The sequence below is a fragment of the Strix aluco genome, chromosome 2, assembly GCF_031877795.1.
Source record: "Strix aluco isolate bStrAlu1 chromosome 2, bStrAlu1.hap1, whole genome shotgun sequence".
In the NCBI taxonomy this organism is placed as follows: domain Eukaryota; kingdom Metazoa; phylum Chordata; class Aves; order Strigiformes; family Strigidae; genus Strix; species Strix aluco.
This window is the reverse complement of record NC_133932.1, coordinates 56,761,399-56,782,079: the sequence shown is the minus strand read 5'-3', so window position 1 is coordinate 56,782,079 and position 20,681 is coordinate 56,761,399. Positions and strand designations below refer to the sequence as shown.

General features: G+C 39.1%; 1 protein-coding gene across 4 annotated transcripts in view; it reads left to right on the top strand.

The window, feature by feature from the left end:
• SHROOM2 (shroom family member 2) overlaps positions 1 to 20,681 on the top strand; it is a 132,460-nt gene that overhangs the window by 36,498 nt on the left and 75,281 nt on the right. For all 4 annotated transcript variants that reach the window (XM_074814853.1, XM_074814859.1, XM_074814855.1 and 1 more), the window contains one exon: positions 15,599 to 15,750. In XM_074814853.1, coding sequence (XP_074670954.1) covers positions 15,599 to 15,750 — 152 coding nt within the window. The remainder of the gene's footprint in view (positions 1 to 15,598; positions 15,751 to 20,681) is intronic.

Sequence of the window (20,681 nt, the reverse complement as noted above, 5' to 3'; positions counted from 1 at the left end):
ACTAAGCCACCTGAACTCACACTTCTCATAGTCCTTAGCTGTTCTTGAGACAGACAAACTAACAACAACATACGAATTATAGGGATAGCTGTCTAATAAAAAAACCAGTGGGTTTGTACTGACCTGCTTAGTAAGAGGCTTGTAATATGTTCTTATTTTCAGCAGTCCTCAGCTTTGATCTGTAGTAATAATATACTCGATATTAAAAAAGCAAAAGCTCCAAATCTACTTCTAGGTATACCATTTGTTTTGCCTCTTAAAGGAGAATTATAGTTCTTAGTAAAAATAGCAAGGTTCATCTTCAGGAGCTGAGATGACAAATATTTAAAAGATACATTAACTAGTCTTCAGGTCCATAGCTAGGCCAGACAGAAAACTTGAGAGGCTTACAAATTGGTCATTATAGTGTCTGATGTTTAGCTCCTAGAGTCCATATACAGTTTATAGTAATTAAGTGCTTGAAATAAGTAATCTAGAAACCTCCCTGTTAAGCAGGGAGCTACTTAAAAAAGTATCCCAACATGAACATCTGAACAGAGCAACAGTCTGAATTCTCGTCTGTTCATTCAAAGAGGAGAGTCAGGACTGCAGCAGCAAAGTGAATTTACAAACCTCACGCTTAGGGTGAACTCCTTTATCATCCTTCCCCACTCCTTTATTTTTTCTGAGTTGGGGATTACTAATTACTCTCCTTTTAAAATGAAGCCAAACTAGGCAGCAGCAAAAGTGGTGCTTGCTCATCTTTTATATTCTATCCAAATGTTGGGGTGCATGTCCAGAAAATGAGAGACATTTCTTCCTTTGCTTGGGGGCGGTTTGAACTCAAACCTCCTATGGCTGGGAGACTGCCCTAACCACCAGGCTGGATGCTGGGATATTGCAGTGCTCCTAAACCACTGTGCGAAGGCAATCCCAGACTGGTAGGGTGAGAGTACAAAGGGAATGTGACTTCTTTTCCCTTTTTTTTTTTTTTCTTTCTTTGTTTTTTGCAGACTTACGACTAGGATGATTTTTGGAGGAGAGGGGAGTGGGCAGTGTTAGGTACAGATTTCAGCTCCCAGTATTTATGTGTATAATGAGGAACATAAAGTGCATAAACACTCAGGGAAGCAGAGAGAGAAACCTCCAGTTAGTCTTCTCTATGAATATGCCACATCTGTCAGATGTTTGGCTAAAAGACTATCTTTTCCACAGCCCTTTCCTAATAAGTTAAAATGTGTTTCCATGCCATTAGCATTTAAAGGATTGGAGATACTCCATCACCTAAAACCCCAACCTATACAACTGCAATCCAGTCCTCAGCATAACTACTGAGAGACAGAACCACTCAGTGAGGTACCACTCTCTCCAAGTAATTATTTTTCAGCATCTTAAAGTACACCCTCTTATTCTTCAAGCATATGTGAATGAGAAATCCCAGGGAGGATTTACTGGTGGGTAAAAATGCGTTCATTCAGCCAAATTTTGAGGCTGTTTTGAGAAACAGACTGTTATTTCTATAGTAAAACGCTGCAAGAAACTGCCTTGTTGGAAAAATTGCACAGAGTAATGCACAGCCTGAAGTAAGTAAGCTTGAGCTATCGATTTTAAGTTTCATCTGGGAAATGACAGAGAAGACCAGTTGGATGATGGATTTGCCCAAGAATTCAAGACCTTCCCCAAGTTTCTGGAAGTGTCATGGTTCAGCCCTGCAGGTAGCTGTGTACCAGTGAAGTCTAAGCCTGCACGGTCAGTGATCCAGAATGAAGGCAGGCATGACGCAAAGGTGGTAGGTGTCTTCAGAAACCAAAGTATTATTAGAATTACATGCCTCTGAATGCAGTTTTTATTTTAAAAAAATAATTTTCATCCTCATGATTGAGTTTGTGATGCAACTAATGTAATGCCGATCACAGTCTTATGCATAACAGAATCTTCGCCAGATATTAGTTTCCTGAATCAGAAAATGTCACATTGTCTTATAGAAAGCTGATCAGCTGCCTGTTTCATTTGGAAAGCAGAAGGCTTTCCAGTTGCTAGTTTAGTCAAACCTTCAACTTTATTTTACCATTATAAATAAAAATCTCAATAAAAGGTTTTTCTACAATTTAGAGTGTAAAAATTACTGAATTTAGAGAGAATTTAAATGCAGTGGCAACAAAATCTTTGAAGTTTGTAGCTGTTGTAATGTACTACGCAGTTTAAATATGAGTATCATTCAGAAGAGTAGATTGTTTCTCTGCTGGCTTTAGTGATGATAGATGTTTTTGTTGAACTCAACATGTGGCTAAGTCCTGTAATGTTTTGTGACCTAATGATCTTTGCAGGATGAGTTTGCTTTGAAATTTCAATCTCCAAGTCCTTGTTTACAAAATGCTCCTCCTTTGTGATTGAATATGAGCCTACGCACATAGATCTTAAGCATAAAATAAAATGCAGGGGTTTTATGTAGGGAATCCTTTGCACTTCACCATTTGAAGAATGGGTCTCTGCTGAGAATATGCTTTTGGGGGAAGGCAGGTTGTGGTGGCAGGCTTGAGAATGAAAGGCAAGTTTTGAATGTGAGTACTGCCTACAGTGAGCAGGCTCTCCAGAAGACCATGTTGCTTTTCTCTGAAGACGGTCATAAACATATGGCTGTGGGAAATTGTCAGGACTATCAAACAGTGGGTTAAAATACTGCTTTGCTCCCAGCTCTTGCATACTTCAGTGTTAGGCTTTTAAGACCTGTCTTGTCTCAAAGGAAAACAGCTGTTTCCTGGCATTCATAAATAATACAGACAGTATCTTGTGGGTTCCACAAAATACCCAGTTTCCTTAACCATGTTACAGACTTATTTCAGAACATTGGTACAGGCGGTCTTTAATGGTCTGTCAGTTACCAAGATGTTCAAGTTCAAATCTCCTGTACAATATTTAGAACAGTCACCCCCCTGGCAACGCTGACATCCTAAACTGGCATGCTAAGACATGAATTTTTCATTAGTATGGTTGCATGCTGCTGGAATACATGCTTCTGAGAAGTGTTCATGTTCACCAGCATAGGCAGCAGTGGGAGACATAAGCCATATGTGTGATGACATGCATATGTGCATATATAGTGGTCCCACCACCAATGTGGGAAAATAGAAGTATCATTATAAGTTTTCTCCTGTTGTGCAAGAATTATTGTACAAACATTCTTTCTAGAAATTCCATTCATACTTGAGCAAGTGCTGTGTGGGGAAGCTGTGACTTGTGCTGCATGAACAGGATGTGTCTTTTAGTAAGTGCGTCTGCACATATGACAGATGCTTTTGCCAAGCAGAAATACAGATGTTTGTCCAATTGAGTGGTTTTGTCATAATTAAATATATACCTTCTTATTCAAGAAAAGCAGCTAATTGCATGTGTAATGTTTTGATATTTTTTAAAAATTTTTATTTTAAGCCTTTTGAGTAATGTGCTGGCTCTTAGAGCTAATTATGTCAGCAACACATGTTATACAACAAAGCTTTTGAAAGAGCTACGAATGAAAGCCAATTTGGAAAATGTCCTTTTAGAGTAGGAAACATACTCTAATTTCAGAATATAGGAATTCTCCTGTGCTACATCACAATTTACTGCTAAATCCATGCAGCTTTTTGAAGCTCGTATTTGTATGTTTTGTGTAAATTTCCATTATTTTAATCCATGGTGATTTTAGTACATTAGTTGCTAATTCACAACACAATCCTATCATTGCATAAGAAAAAAATAACCTTTGTCATGTGAGTAAGAATTATGTAGCCCAGTATAGTTATTGGTTAATTATCTCCCATTAATCCTAGGAAGAATTAGGCCTCTAAAATAGAGAAAAGTTGGCAAGATACTTGCAGATGCCAAAAGTGCTTGCATGTCTAATTCCTCTGGTAAATTTTTTATGAGGAAGGAATTTCTTCTAATGTTATGTGCTGATACTAAGTAATGGAGTTGTAAGGAATGGTGTATGTAGAATAACTACCCAAAATGAAGAACCTGAAATTATGACCAGCTAGGTCTGTTTAAAAAAAAAAAAAAAAAAAAAAATCTATCTTAAAAAATTAATTTTCCTTTTTTGTAGTGTGAAGTATGTGACCACAGAGTACTTTTCCCCTAGACAACAGAGGGGAAAAAGGGCAGGGTACCATAATGTGAATGATGCCTAGCAGTATAAATGGCTATAGATTAGTCCCTCTTCACAAAACTGGATTTTGCTTTTTTGAGGTTCCTGGCTCAGAACAGACTTAAGATGTTGGTGCTTCATTCTAGCTACATGAATGTTTCATGCCCTGCTCAGATGAGTATGTGCCCTAGGAAGGTAGATGGGTACTGTTTCATCTTGTCAATAAACTGCATAAAAACACTGGTAGGCTTTTTATTGACATGGTTTTATTACTGTGGCATCATGAGAGATTTACATAGATTGTATTAGCAGTCTGTCTCTGTAAGAGCGACCCTCTGATGTCTGACCATACCAGCGAGCTCAGATGCTGCAGGTTGACAAGGTGGAAGAGCTTGGGCAGAAACTGCCATGCAGCCCTTCCTGCAGCTTGCTTTGTGAACCTTGTTTGATAATTTTAGAAGCAATTGAGTTGCACTTCCTGCCCTAGAAAAATATATTTAATGCTGTATTTAGCATTTGCTTTCTTCATTTTTTTCATGTTTGAATTCTGGGTGAAAGTGGAGTGGGGGAAACTCTTCTTTTACTGGGACACTAATAAACAAGAACAGATGAGAAACCAAGGGCAAGGTTACCAAGACCTTTTTAGTTTCTATAATAATGTGCATTTTTGTTTTCTTGAGGGCCATCCCACTAGCTTGAGGTTTTATTGCTTTAAGAGAAGAGAATTTAAATTGCATACAGAGTGCACAGCAGAAGTACAGGTTTGGTAGGTGGCAACATATCTGCATCTGTTCAGTTTGAAGTACTACATACTTACAGTAAACAGGGTTATATAAATTATATAATGATGAATTAAGACAGCTTTAGGGTTTGTTGCTTATTTTAACACCAGCGTGGGGGAGGAAGGAATAAATGTGTCTTCTTGTTTGAACTTGGCTTTAAGTATTGGAATTGTTGAGGAAGATGGTGGCAAATGAAGGATTCAGCCTGTAATTTGGGTGCTCTGTGAGCCTGAAAATCAATTCTGAACAGGGAGCAAAAGTTAATGCAAAGAACAAAGTGTGTTGTCAAATTTTAAATTCCTCAAATTTTAGGAGCCTGATCCTTCTTTTGAAGTGGCTTTTTTTTTGTTTTCTTTGCAAGGGGAATGGGTAAGAGAATTGACAAATAAGACATGTTTTAAAATTCTGTGCCTTAGACATTTTTTCTTTAAAACTGAGTAATACTGCAAAGGGGAACTCTTGTTGAAGAAATTGCTGTCAGTTATTATGAGAGCAGGTCAATGTCTTACCATTAATGCTTATGTCTGTTAGATTGCTGCTTAGATGTGTAACATTATGTTCTGCTCACTCCAGTGTGTAGCAGTAGGTTCCTAAATGAATACTTCAGCAGTAGCTGTTAAAAAATACTTTTACTTTTGTAATAAAATCAAGTTTTCAGAAGTTGATAAGAATATTCTTACAAGAATTATTGAGGAATGTTATACTTTCTCACTGTCTGAAAAATGAGCATCTGTGCTACCACAAAAATGTAAGGTCCCGAATAGCAGGCATGACTATAACCCTGTAATGGTATGAGTTTGTCAAGATAAGTATTCTGTTAAAAATGGGCTGTTCAAGAGAAAGTATTTAAAATGGAAACCTAATACTGTTTGTGAAATTCCTGTGGCTTTTGGCAGACCCATCACAGTGCTTTTTGAAACTTAACAGGCACTGAAGCAGTTTTTTGTTGCTGGGCCTTAATCAGTGGTACCTATGTCTAGAAGTGTTGCTTTTTTCTGGAAATCACAGCGGTCTGTAGACACAGTCATAGATGCAACTTAAATTTTATGTAAAAGGTCTCATTGAGACTGATTGACTGAATGAAATAGGTGGAGTTTATTTTCAGCAAGTATTCTATTGCTATCTACTATGTCTTTCAATGTGTTCCTTTGAGGCATGTCAAAGTTCTTCCCAAACTATAAGTTGATGAAACCAGACTTCTCCCTTTCCCTTTGTAATGAATGCACAACCATACCTACATGACCATACAGACACTCTTTTTCTTTAATTAGGACTTACTTTTAAGTCCTACCCTTTCCCTAGTTGTGCAGTGGTTTTACAGGTTGTTGGATTTTATTCAGTATGTAATTGTCAAGGGCATATTGGCAAGCTGTGACATTATTTTCGTGGGATGGGCAGGACGGCAGAAAGATAAGCCAAACTTGTTGGAAGTGTATGGTAGTTTCAAAGTAAAAAACCTTGAACCTTATGATCGTAAAGATTACTTTGTCAGGTTGTATTTTTCCTCTGTTCCTGTTATCAGTTTTAAAAGATAAAATGCGAGTTGTTTCTATGCATAACCTCTCTTTTAACCATTATCATTGTTCATAGTAGCTGAAAGTACTGAAATGTAAACCTATAAAAAATGCTTAACTGCACAGATTACATATATAAACAGCCCATATATACGTAATCATCCATGAGTAAACTTGCACAAGTAAATACGGATAAACTAACCCTTTCAAACTTCTCTGGTAGGAGATTTTTAGAATAAGTAAACTGCATATAGAGAAAGAAGTTCTCTTTTGGGCTTCTAGCTATTTTTTTTCATAGCACTGGTATGTGCTCCTTTCTTATACAGGTTATTGTGTCATTTTGGAAAAAAAGATAGGAAGCTATGTTTAAGAACAGTGTAAGATATTCATGAGTTCAGATGGGTTCCTCTGGGTTGGATGCCATTAGCCTCTGTGTTAGCTACATTAGCTAAAAGTAAGTGGGAGTTATTTCTCAGTAATTCTTGAATAAGACATGTATACAGCTTGTCTGGATTAGTGCTGTACTAAATGACAGCAGTAGGAGGGTGTCTAGATGTTGATGAAGTGCTAGAAAAAAATCAAAACTCTACTAATGCTTTGCAAGTGTTCATTGATGTGAGGGAAGAATGGGACTGGGGTTCGCCAGGTTCAGGATCACTACTGACAGCAGGCTGCTTCTACTGCCCCTGCTTTCAGCATCTCCATCTTTTCCACTCTTGTCTTGGCCTTATTCTTACTCCAGGTAAGCTGGGTCCATTTTTGCTTTGCTCTTGCCTGGGTGCCAGGCTGGGGTTGTCAGGACTGTAAGGGTTAGGAAGCTTCCCTGCTGGACTTGTGCTGCTCTGGAGGGGCTATTGCATAAAAAGATCCCTGAAGACTACAATTTGTACCTGTTTAGTTGCTCTGTGGAGGTAGAATATATGCAGGCTGCTGGTGTGGGTTATGCAGGCTGAAAAGGCCTGGGTGAGCTTCTAAATGCTATTGTGGTAAATGTCACTGAGTTGGAAAAAGCAAATTTTATTTAGAAGCTGTAAAATATGTCTAGCAAAGCTTAGGTATTAATAGCAAAAAACCATCCTTGACCCTAAGCAGCCCCACTTTTCCCAATGCATTAGCTCTCTGCTTTCAAAGCATCAAGGTGGTTTTTAGCTTTTTTTTTTTTAAAAATTCTAGTACAAGTGTTCAGCAGTGATGAAATGTTTCCATCTTCTATTGCTGAAACAATGGAATGACTTTGAAAAAAAACTTTAAAAATAAACATCTGTTGTTCAGTTTTTAAAACCTACAAATCTACCTGGTCTCTCTTCCTGATACTTTTAATCTGGCAATTGTTATCATTAGTTTCTTGGGGCAAAGATTCATTAAACTTTTAACTTCAAATACTTTATTTGGTCCTCAGTTTACAGAGCTCATAATGGCCCTGTGATTTAAATAGACTAAGATAGAATAACAGTATCCTCTTCGAAACAGTAACTGATAATTTATAATCAGGAAGGTCTTTTCACAGGCTAATGGTAGGTATTGTTTTGAATGTAGATTGGAATAAAATATTAATCAGGTTATGTATATGTATTCATTTTTAACAAGGGAAATGGTGGGTGTTTTACCATACTTCTTTAAACACTTCTGGTTTGAGGAACTTTGAAGTTAGGTTTCAGCCTGGATTCAGTTTTTACAGCTGTAATAAATCCCTCACAAAAATGGCCTTGTTCTAGTGGAAGTGACAGTAGGCCCTTAATCAAAAGAGTGGAGTGGACACAATTCTAAAAATTTAATAAATACTTAAAGAACTGCACCAAGTGACAGCTTTTCAAAATATGATGCTTTCTTTATCACACACAAAAAAAAAAAAAGAAAAAGGTTGCTGGGCAAATAGCCAAATGTTTAAATACACCAAATAAAGAGCAATTGGAAAGGGCTGTGATAGACTATGTCCTATTACTGAACTCTACCCTTTAAAAAAATGTTTCCAAAATGATTTTTAAGAACCACCTGTTGACAGAAGGCAGCACTCCTGCCAGCTCACAGTCTGTGCTGCACGATGTGGGACACTTTGAAAGGGCAGCTGGCCAAGGCAGGTTTCTCTGCTTGTTCTGAGGTTCTGTGACAATGACGTGAGCCATTGCCCTTGAGTCTAGGGAGGAAAGAAACTGCTGTTAGGGAAATACATTGACCTTGACTAAACATTCCTAAAATTTAGTGCTGTTTGCTGTGGCAAGTATGGGCAATAGCTGGTGGGGTGTGAAATGATTAAAGCAGGCAAAAGGGAAGTTCTGGCTTCTCTATTGAGGTAGAGTGTCACTAAATGCAGCAGACACTTACCTGCCTGATTGAAGTGCAGCAATTGCCAAGTTAATAGTATTGTATAGTACTGTGTAGGTCTAGATTTTGCAAGTTGGTAGCACATCATTAAGCTTCCTTTTCTTTGTATGGTGTTCCTTAAAGTTCATGTTGGGTGGTTACTGATGATTGTTGGACTTGCAGTTGGTTTGGGGTTGCACATACCTTCCAGTGACTTGAAGGTTTGTGTGACATTCCTTGCTCTGCTGCAGACATCCTGCATTGTTTTGGACCGTGTTTCTATATCTGCTTCTGAGCCCATCTGTAAAAGAGGGATAGAGTTAGTTCCCTGCCAGGTGTCCTTCCAACGGTCTCTTTGATGTCCAATGTAGGAGAGAAAGGATGTGAAAGAATGTGAAATCAAATGTGTTAGCCTTGCTCAGTTTCTAGTGCATTCACATCTGTGCAAAATGCCTTAAGTGTACATACCCATTCTCTTTGGACCAGTTTGGTCCTGTTGCATTTTGCATCCCTGTTTTATCCTGCCTCGGTTTGACCCATGAGTCTTGCTGGTGAATGCAGCACTTGCCACTTAGGACTGCATTTGTAGAACGTATAGGTGGAGTTAGGTCAGTTCTGTTTCTTTTATGTTGATCCCTCAAAGCTACACAAATAACCAGACTTGAACTCTAAAGTTATTTCTGCTTTGTTTAACTCTGTGCAAATCAAAATAATTAACACTTCCTACATTTTACTCGTTCTGAAGGTCTCATACAAAGATGGTTAGTTTTTTTGAAAAAAAATCCGTATTAGATACTCATAAGACAAACAACCACAGAGCCATTTCTTGGCTGCACGAGAAGTGAATTATGATAAAATAGTTTATCATGGCTGATAGCAGAATGCTGATAAATGGCGCTGTTTTTTCCTGTGTTTGTCTCTGGGTTTCCATCCCATCTCCCACCCTGTCCAAAGAGAGCATGAACAAGAAACTGTCGTCATTGTAAACAAAACTAGATCTCTTGTGTGACATGGCATTTCCCCAACCTGTCTACTGCTTGTTTATACAGGTGCCTATAGAGGAATGTGGGTGTTTTAAGTAAAGCCTCAGCCCTGATAAACACCAAAGTGGAGGGGTCACATTCTAGAAGTGGTGCTCCCCATCAACACTGTGGCATTTCAAAGCTGCAAATATAGGCCATTATTTTCCCTTTTGCATGTATTATCAACAGTGGAAGTACAGACTTGTAGGTGTCCTTTGAATGTGTTTGTGTATCAAGCTGTTAGACTTTTCTCTGCGGCTCAGCTCTTCCCCCATTTTAAGGCTCTCTCTCCTTTTCACAGGAAGAATTTTGCATACCAGAGTTACACGTGTGTTGTTTTCTCAATCATGGGGTTTTTTTAATCCTATTATCTGCATCTGCATCTTGTATCAGTGTCTCTTCCTGTTTTGTGGGTATGACATTTTATAAGCAAAAATAAATTTGGGAAGATACAGCCATTAATGCAGATATCGTTATGATGGCAGAAGTCTGTGGTTCCAATACTCCCTGATGCATGGATCCCAAAGTTTGCCTTTGCCCTTGGCTATAGGGAGGTCACCAGAGACAGCAGGGTGAAAGTTGGAGACTGTCTAAAGAGATGCTTTTCATCAACAAACATCCTTTTCATCTCCTTTTGAAAACACTCTTTTTGGTAGCAATATCAACATCCCTGCTAAGGATAGGAAGTCATGGTGTTTACTCTTGTTAATTTAGCATAGTAGGGAGGGTATGATTTTTAAATACATATCAAAAGCATGGTTTGAGGGCATTTCTAGAACTCTTTACTTCTCCAAGATAGGCAGTGTAACTATACCTGTTTTTTGAAGGCTTATGTCTTATTTATAAGAAAATAAGGTGTTGATTGTTTTTCTTGCATGTGTCTTCTGTTTGCTGCTATTGCTATAAAAACGTTAAGATGTATACTTTATGGGCATTCAATTCCTGCAAGTACTCCAGACTGAGCAGAGGTGTTGTTCAGGGTTACGTCCAGTGCATCTGCCTGCTGACAGTGACTGAGGCAGGCAGATCTCTTCTTGTTGACTGCTCTTTGAAAGACTTCATTTAAAAACCTCCCTCTGCATTTTCAAGGCTTTATTTTCAGCTATTGACCTAGTTTTTCTGGGCACCTGAAATTCAGAAAGAAATGGATGCTAGTTAGATAAATAATGTGGTCTTAAAGCTTACAACTTGGGCTTAAATTCTGAACACGGTGTAGTGTAGCTGACTCTGTAGATGGGCAAATGAAATATATTGATGTTTGAGGTATGAAATTTTAAGTGTATTTGCTAGTTCTAAAATAACTATGTATTTTGGTTAGGATTTACACTTCTAGTGAAGGTCTGACAAGACAGAAAGTTTCTTAATGTTGAATAAATAAAACCAATAAATGGTAAGACTAGTAAACAGAAAAAGAGAAAACCTGGAGAAGCTGGAATGGCACTGTCCAGGTTTGAGCAGAGGAGGCAGGTTAGTAGGGCGATATTTTTGAAGAGGTCTTTTCCTTATGGATTTTTTTTTTGGCCATGTTTCTTTAGATGTGTGCAAAGCCTAATGCTTTTTTTTTAGTCACTATGACTAAAGGACTTCTAGTGCAGCTGAAGAAATTGTATTTTTCCTGTTTAGCTAACTGTCCCATTTCCACTCAAAAGTGCATTGTCAAGTGGAATTGAATTCATGCAGCCATTTGGGGACCTGAGTACGAAAAGTTTGTTAAATTGATTCAGCTTGGGGAGACTTTTACGGTGAATGGATCTGTAGTTTTTATTTTCCCTAGCTGCAGCTGATTTGGAAGCAAGGTATTAAAGAAAGACACTTCCAGTTTTCATGAGGGTGGCTTCAGCATTGTGCTTACATTTTGATTTTTTTTTTTTTTTGAGGTTTTTTTGATTAATGTTGTTTTGGACAGCCAAAGTCTCTTTGGAAACCTTGCAGTGTGTGGAATGTGTAGTCTCCCTGCTGAAATAAAAACTCAGAGGGGGTAACTGAATACTCCCTGCTGTCAGTGCATTGCCAGCCTGAAGAAAAAAACAAACATGCTTACTGAGAACAATGAACATTCCTTGAAACCTTAGGAGACAAACTTTTTGCGCCCCCCCCTCCCCCCCTTCCTACTTTTTTAAGACAAAAGAAAGACCCTTTTGAGGTCTTCAGGCACAGGTGGCAGGGCCCAGGGGCTTCTGACCCCCTTGTCTTTAGGTTGGTGCATTGCTTAGGGCATAAGGGCCGAAACTGGTTGGCATCTACATTTTGAAGTTTAAAATGTGTCCTCCTACAAGATATTTTCTCTCCTATTTTTTTTCACCTCTGTTTGACCTTCTCCATACAGTTCTAGTGATTCATCTCTGACTTTCATTAATGTTTTCATGCTGCTTTTCTAACCTACTGGGCTTCAGACCTCCAAACACTGTTTAGTAGTAACCCAAAAATTCATCTGAACACTTGAAAGGCTTGCAATTGCCTGGTAGGAAGCTGGAGATACATGAGTCTTAGGCTGCCTGTTCTCTTGTTCAGCTCTGCCTGACTTCAGGGTCCTTCATATGACAGCCACTCTGTTCTTGACATCCCTGAACTGAAATCTTTCCTTGCATATAAGCAATTTCCACTACTGCTCCCTTGTTTTCAACTTTACTGAATATTTGCAGCAGTAATTCAGTATTCTGGTAAATTGTTGATGTTCAGAGGATATGCAGGCAGGTCAGAGGGCAGGTCATAGCTTGAGAACTAGATGTATTGGGATGTAGAAGCTTGCTCTGTCTTTATTTATCTGTGTTTTTATTAAGATAAATTCTGGAAATAAAGTTGCTTGACTAGTAATAATGAGTGTTTTAGTATGGAATATAAGACTAAGCATTTTTCATGGCATTCTTTTTCACTTAGATTTACAGGTCTAAAGATTTTTAAGAACATCTATCTTAAACTTACACAGAGACCTGCAGTGAGATTGTTGTGGTATATGAGATCATCCTAATATACTTTCATCAAGAGATATTGCTTTGTTTTATTAGGTTGTTTAATTTATACTTTTGTTTCTGGAGTGTTCCTAAAACCTGTATTGTGAGCTTCAAAATTCACGAAGTTAGGTTTCCTCTGGATTTGTCTCGTTGTTGATTGGCTTTGGTGCCTCCGAAGATGGCAGTTCTTTGTGAAGCTTTCTGCAGTTGGGGCAATTACAAGGAATTATTCTTTGTAGGTTCACTGGCATTTAATAATATGGGACTCGGAGATACTGTAGTTGATGCAAAATATAATGAAGACATAAATGAAAGTCTTTGCTTTGGAGACAGCGTCAAATCTACAAGAAGAGGTGGGATATGGATTGTGAGCAAGTGAGGGAGGAATAAAACTAGATGCATAGATCATGAGCTCAAGCAATTCAGAAGCCAGAGGCTGCATTGACAGCAAAGGAGATGAGAAGAAACTGAGAAAGCCGAGGGCTTGAATTGCAAAATGTTCGACACCTACAGCTGTATTTAGAATCATAGAATCACAGAATTGTTTAGGTTGGAAAAGACCTTTAAGATCATTGAGTCCAGCCGTTAACCTAATACTGCCAAGTCCATCACTAAACCATGTCCCTAAGCGCCACGTCTATATGTCTTTTAAATACCTCCAGGGATGGTGATTCAGCCACTTCCCTGGGCAGCCTGTTCTAATGCTTGACAACCCTTTCAGTGAAGAAATTTTTCCTAATATCTAATCTAAACCTCCCCTGGTGCAACTTGAGGCCATTTCCTCTTGTCCTATGGCTTGTTACTTGGGAGAAGACACCGACACCCACCTTGCTACAACCTCCTTTCAGGCAGTTGTAGAGAATGATAAGGTCTCCCCTGAGCCTCCTTTTTTCCAGGCTAAACAACCCCAGTTCCCTCAGCTTCTCCTCGTAAGACTTCATCTCTAGACTCTTCACCAGCCTCATTGCTGCTCTTTGGACACGCTCTAGCACCTCAATGTCTGTCTTGTATGGAGGGGCCCAAAACTGAACACAGTATTCTAGGTAAGGCCTTATCAGGGCTGAGTACAGGGGGACAATGACTTCCCTAGTCCTGCTGGCCACACTATTTCTGATACAAGCCAGGATTCCGCTGGCCTTCTTGACCACATGGGCGCACTGGTGGCTCATAGTCAACCAGCTTTTAACCAGTGCCCCCCAGGTCCTTTTCTGCCAGGCAGCTTTCCAGCCACTCTTCCCCAAGCCTGTACCGTTACATGGGGATGTTGTGACCCAAGTGCAGGAGGACCCGGCACTGAGCCTTGTTGAACCTCATACAATTGGCCTTGATTCATCAATCCAGCCTGTCCAGATCCCTCTGTAGAGCCTTCCTACTCTCAAGCAGATCAACATTCCTGCCCAACTTGGTGTTGTCTGCAAACTTAACTGAGGATGCACTCGATCCCCTTGTCCAGATCATTGATTAAACAGAAGTGGCCCCAGTACTGAGCCCTGGGGAACACCCCATGTGACCAGCCACCAACTGGATTTAACTCCATTCACCACCACGCTTTGGGCCCAGCCATGCAGCCAGCTTTTTACCCAGTGAAGAGTACGCCAGTCCAAGCCATGAGCAGGCAGTTTCTCCAGGAGAATGCTGTGGGGAATGGTGTCAAAGGCTTTACTAACGTCCTGGTAAACAACATCCACAGCCTTTCCCTCATCCACTAAGTGGGTCATCTTGCCAAGGAGTAGTCAAGGAGGACCTGCATTTCCTCTTGAATTATGGGGCTTCATTCTGCTCCCCATCCCAGTCTCCCAGCTTGGGGTGCTGGGTACCCAGGTCTTACTATGAGAGACTGAGGCAAAGAAGGCATTAAGTACCTCAGCTCTTTCCTCATCCTTTGTCACTATGTTTATCCCCCCATCCAATAAAGGATGGAGATTCTCCTTAGCTCTCCTCTTGTTGCTAGTGTATTTATAGAAACATATTTTATTCTTTTACAGTAGTAGCCAGATTAAGTTCTAGTTGGGCTTTGACCCTTCTAATTTTCTCCCTGCATAACCTCATGACATCCTTGTAGTCCTCATTTGAAATCAGTTCAAACTGTTGGTACTTGCTAGTCTGACTGATCAAGCTCTTGAGATTTGTTTTAAATTTTGAAAATGCGTAACTTGTAACAGGTTTTTTTCCTTCACTAACGTGGAAATTGCCAAAACCTGACTCTCTAATTTATCTTGTGTGTGCTTTGCCACATGTTATGAATAGTTGTGTAAAAATTCAGTGCATGTGAGAGATGCCTGTGGCAGCAAAATAATCCTCAAGTGAATTTCGCTTAGTATTGCTGTGTTCTTCAGCAGTGTGTCACTTTGTTTTTTCTTTCTTGGATCTCAGACCATCATCTCTCCTTCTAGCTGGAGCTGTTAGTTAGCTGTATGGATTGTAAACTCTCAGATATTTTCCTAAATGTTATGTGCCTGACGAAAATAATTTTATTTTCTAGACCAGTTTGTTAAGCAATATTTTGGGGTTTCATTGCATGCCAGATTTTTGGAGTTCACTGTGTGGTTAATGTTATTGACTATATGGTTAATATTATTGGTTACCTTCTCTGGAGAACCAGATGTTAAGATGCCTGCCCAAAGCTCTGTTTGCAAGTGTGATTACCTGTACAGTATTGAATGGAGCTCAAGATCACAGATGCTTTTGACTCCCAAATTTCCTCCAAGCTTTCTAGTTTTCTCAGGCAGTTTCCCCCCTTCTGTTTTTTCCTACTCTAATTGTGTATATATATATAACTTTTGAATATATCTTTTAAAATTACTTTAAGTACTTAATTATTGTATTAATTATTGTATGAAAACAATACTGAAAACTCATTAACTTACATTAAAGGTGACACTATGCAACCTGAATAATTCTACCATTCGATATGCTTTTTCTTCAGATTGAAGATGGGAGCAAAGCAGCCGCTGTGGACAAGTTACTGGCTGGGGATGAAATTGTTGGCATCAATGATGTGGGCCTCTCCGGCTTCCGACAAGAAGCAATCTGTTTGGTAAAAGGTTCACACAAGACACTGAAGCTTGTAGTAAAAAGGTAAGCTTGTGTCATTTAGCTGGATAACCAAATGTGTTCCAGGCTATAAGCTACTGGGCAACTAAATTTGCCAAGACTTGGCAAGATAATGACTTTCATTCAGTGTTATTAATGTGCACATTATGCGGTGTTATCTTCTCCTTGAACGCAGACCCTTTATGGAATAAGACACAGGGAAAGGTAGCATATTGATCAGAGCAAAAACTGAGGCAATAAATTCTGTGAATAATGTTGTGATGTGATGAGTTCCATTCTGTCCTCCTGAAGCACGGGGCCCTAAGCAGGCTGTCCAGCCAGCCCTGCTTCCCTGCCTTTGGTGTGCGGACATGGGCAATGCTTTTTAGTGCGTTTGCTGTGCAGGCCATAGGAAGCTTTTGGAAAAGTGTTTTACTGCTTTGTGAGAATATTTGAGGTCTCAAGCATTTCTTACATGGTTTGGGTAGAGAGTACTTTCAGTTAGTTATTAGTGAAGGGGAAAAACTGAAACAGTTTATCAGAACAGAACACATTTTGGTATGAAAACTTATTGTTTTGTCATTTTGACTTACGACTTTTAAGTTCATACATTTTTAACCTGAATTAAAAATAAGTTTCATAAAATAATTTTGACAAAAGTGAACAGATGTTAAAGTAGGTTAAATCTTGTAACTTCTGAAAAAAAATCAAACAGGAAATTTGAAGAACAAGATCTTTCTCATTAATTTCCTACTCTGATGAATCAGAACCTTCTAATTAATGACTTTTATCAAATTATACCAACCAGTCTTTCATGTGAGAATTTTGGGTGTGTCTGGAATCTAAAAAGAATTTTGTTGCAACACAGAAAATGCTGATAATTAGGGTTTGACAGGTAAAATACTCCAGTCTATAAGTATAACCATTGTTTGAGGCTGTCTTAAATGAGGACTGTCTTTTGTGAAATAGCACTAATAGGTAAGAGAGGTACAAAAGCATGCTTTTCACCTTTAGTTTAAGAAGGTGTTTTTGACAGAAGGAATTATGGGAACTCTTTCACAGGTGACAGTTTATATCATCACCAGTAGCTACTTCTGGAAGCTCTCCCCAAATTTTTGTATCCCTAAAGCTAATAAATGCAAAATAAAATGCATTCACAACTATTATAAATCACGTTGATGTTCAGCAGTTTCAACTTGCACTGGCTATTCCAGTAAAAGCACTTTTATCAGCAGAGGTTACATCAGCTGTTTCTGTCACAGAAAGGGAGAACTTCAGGGCTGAGAAGTTTTATAGACATTGAAGACTCTGCCAAGACAGCAAGTCTTAATTACTACGAAAAGCTTCAGACCAAGTGGAAAGATTCCCTCTTTCTTGGTGCTTTTCAGTTTTATGACAGTAACTTGCTCAGAATCTGTGAATTCTGATCTATCTTTGGAAATGTCAGAAAGTTTGATACTGAAATACCCTGGTAAGAGACACAGCTATGCCATTCTTGTTGTTCACAAGTACTTCATGCATGTGATTTTGGAGAACTTTCATACAGCTAATCAGGCATTGCTTTGCTGCTGGGGATTTGTGGCCATTCTCTGCAGGCAACAGAGCCCCATTGCTATGCGTGCCTGCATGCAGTTTGGTGCAAAGCTGATGGATTTTCATCAGTCCTTTATCATCCCTCTTCTTTTTCCTTCCGTAGCACATGTGCAATGGGCAAAAGCAGCATAGCTGTTCCAGCCAAGAAGCTGAAATAGTGGCTGTTGTTAGGGAAAACATTTTTGTCTTAAATTCATTAAGACTTCCATAACTCCCTAAAGAGGCAAGAGCCTTTTGGGTCATTGACAAGCCTGCATAATATTAGATAAAATTTCATAAAACTCACTGAATGAAATTAGCTAGGGCTTTTGTCTGTGTTTTTTCAACTTTGCTCTTTCTCTTGGAAAATTGCCTTAGGACATCAGTCCTTTGACGGTCAGAAACCTTTTAACATCCAGTCTCATTTTATTCTTGGCCAGCTTGTTCTCATGCACTACTGTCTGTGTGCTGAAATAGCTTTTCTTTTCCTGTTGGAAGTTCAAATGATGCAGGTTTTTATAAAAGCCTTGTTGCATGCTTTCTTTCAGAAGTTATGGTTTGAACAACAGTATTGTTTTGTTTTGTTTGCCCTAAATCTTAGGCTGAATTTTTATGAGTGCTTTAAACAGTCCTGTCTTTTAAGCAAACCAGTTGTTTAGTCTTTGTATGAGCACTCCTGCAGGTCTGGATTGAATTGCATTGGGGAACTGATCTGACTGCAAAATTATTTGGGGAAAGTAGGTTTTCAGCTGGATAGGACCACCACTTTTCAGAGGCAGTCTGCACTTTAATTAATTACAGCAATCTTGAAATGGCTGTCTTAGCATTTTTAGACTATTTCAGTCTTCTTTGGATCCACCCTTACTGTTCTCTGGGGAGACTGGGGATAGTCCTACGATCCACTTCCATTGAGTTACATATAAGATGAAGTATTGATCTGCAAGTTGTCTTAGCATCTTGTCTGCTTGCCCTGTGTCCTTTGTCTAGCACTGTGATGCTTCCCTATAGCGTTGATTTAACATTCTATTTCCTGTGGGTGTCAGTGTGATGATCTGAAGCACAAAATAGACAGATATTTTGAAGTTCAACAACCCAGACCTGAAGGTTAAAAGAATCTTTGTTTTAATCATGTTTGTCCTTGCTATCTGTGAGAGTTAGCTTGGGAAGCCAAGATCTGTATTTTGTGTTGAAAACTTTTTTTCCCCATGGTTGTTTGTGGTATCTATTTCTAGACTGATCCACAAGTGAAAAGCAAACTTTTTTAAACCCATCGTGGTGTGGAAAAACTACAGTTTTAACAAAATTCTTCTGGAAAGTAGAGAACTTCCTGATAATGTCAGTAGAATTAATCCAGAAAAATACCATTTTATTTGTCCCTGCTGAGAAGTGTGTCCATGTGAAATTCCTCCATACAGGTCACTCCTTTGGGCAGTAATGCCACATCCTGATCTTACATTGATCTAACTATTTCTGTACCTGGGAAGCAGTAGGGCATGCTATTTTCGGTTTAGAAGTCTCATGTTCCTACAGCCAAGACCAAGTGAAAGAGTGTTGCCATAGTGAGGAACATGTTTCATTCACAATAATTGTGACTGTAGCAAAAAGTTTCTCAAGGGGCTGGTGTTGTTCAGCAATGGTAACTGGCTTTCACAAGATTATTTTTACCCACTACTTTTAAAGATTCTGGTGCTTGACTTGCATAGGGAAAACAACAGTTGCTCTTGAAATAAAAGTGCCTGCAGTACCAAATACTCAGCATAAATGTGCTGGCTATCAGCATACATGGTTTGCTGTATTTTTTGGAAACATTGCATAATTGTGGTCTAAATCAAATCAGGACTGTGCAGCCAGCTCAACAACAAACATGATGTTTAAGTAGCTTACATATATTAATGGTTGAACAGTGTGGTGTACTCTTGGTCTTGGATTAAAAGAGGACTCAGGAGGCTTCATGTTGTTTTCTCAAGTGGATTTGTTAAAACAACACATCTTAATTACGTGCTAGTTCTTCAGTGTAATGCTGAGTCGTTTATTGAGTAGATTCCTGTCTTAGGAAGACAGAAAGGAAACTGTGCTTAAGACATTTCTTGTAGGAATTGTATGTGAATTTCTCTTGTTTTGGAAAAGATGTATGTGTGTCTGTACATGCACATGTAAAATTGCTCTGAGTGTTGATACTGAGGTGGTTACCATATTCTGTGTATTTTAACTGTTCTGCATCCACTAACTTAAATTCCGTTCTAGCTATAATCGCCATTCCTTTGCACATGCTAGACATAAGTGTATACCACAAATCCATGAAAGTTTGGAATAATTTTTCACTATGAATTCACATTAAACTGTTAAAAATTGACACATAGTGATGCTTCCATTTGTGATTTATTAATGTTAAAGGGAGGATGGGATTATATGGCCTTTGGGACCCACCCTAAGAAGTTCTGTGGGGTTGTCCTGTTGGCTGCTTTGAATCATCTGTTAGTGACAATGGAAAGAGGTGGGCAAGGGAGGGAGTAGCCATGGACTTCTTTTCCTCAGGGTCTGCTGGTGATGGGAAGCTGGACCCTCAGTTTAACTTGACCAACTCTGCAGGTAATGCCAATGCCTGCGAACCAGCCTTAAAGTTCTGGAGTAGTTCTGGCCACGTTGCGTACTCATGTGAGTGGGCATGTTTTCTTTCCCTTTCTATAGCATTTTGGTTTGGTGCCTTTATGTGGCCAGAGTGCAAGCTGTTTTTGCAATGCTGTGAGGAGTCCCCCTGTTACAGGAGAGGGAAAGAGAGTGAGAGCAAACACACTTGCCATCAGAAGCATAGTCTGAATGCTGAAATTTACTGTACAAAATCCTAATAAGGAAAGTGAATGTCATGATATGTGAACTATAAACACTTGGATGTGGAAAGTTAGGGTAATCTTTATTTGCATGGCAGTTCATGAAGACAGCTAGCCATTTAACTGAAGCATAGCAGGAGAGTTTTTAATGAATGTCCCAAGGGCTCTGAGATTGTACAGTACTGTCTCAGAGATCTGAGAGCTGAGCAAAAATACATGAATAAAAATCTGACAGTCATTTACAGTGTCCAGATGGGAGATCACTGAAATTTTGTCATGTTTTGAGTGGAAACATGCTCAACACCACCAGTGACCTTTCTGTAGTGGGTTTTGTGTAACTTACCAAGGGGATCTAGTCTTACCCATTTATGACTTGTGAAGCAGCTAGCTGTGTACCTCGTAGCTTCTTGTGGCTGTAAGAGTCCTCTGCGAAACTTGGCAATATCAGTTTGTGAAATGACTTGAAGATGAGAGATTTGTGTTTTCTGTACAATTACAAGATACGGATGGAGGACTGTGAATTCTGCTTCCTACCTGTGTTTGGCCACTTGATAATTTTAGTTTTATAGATATCAA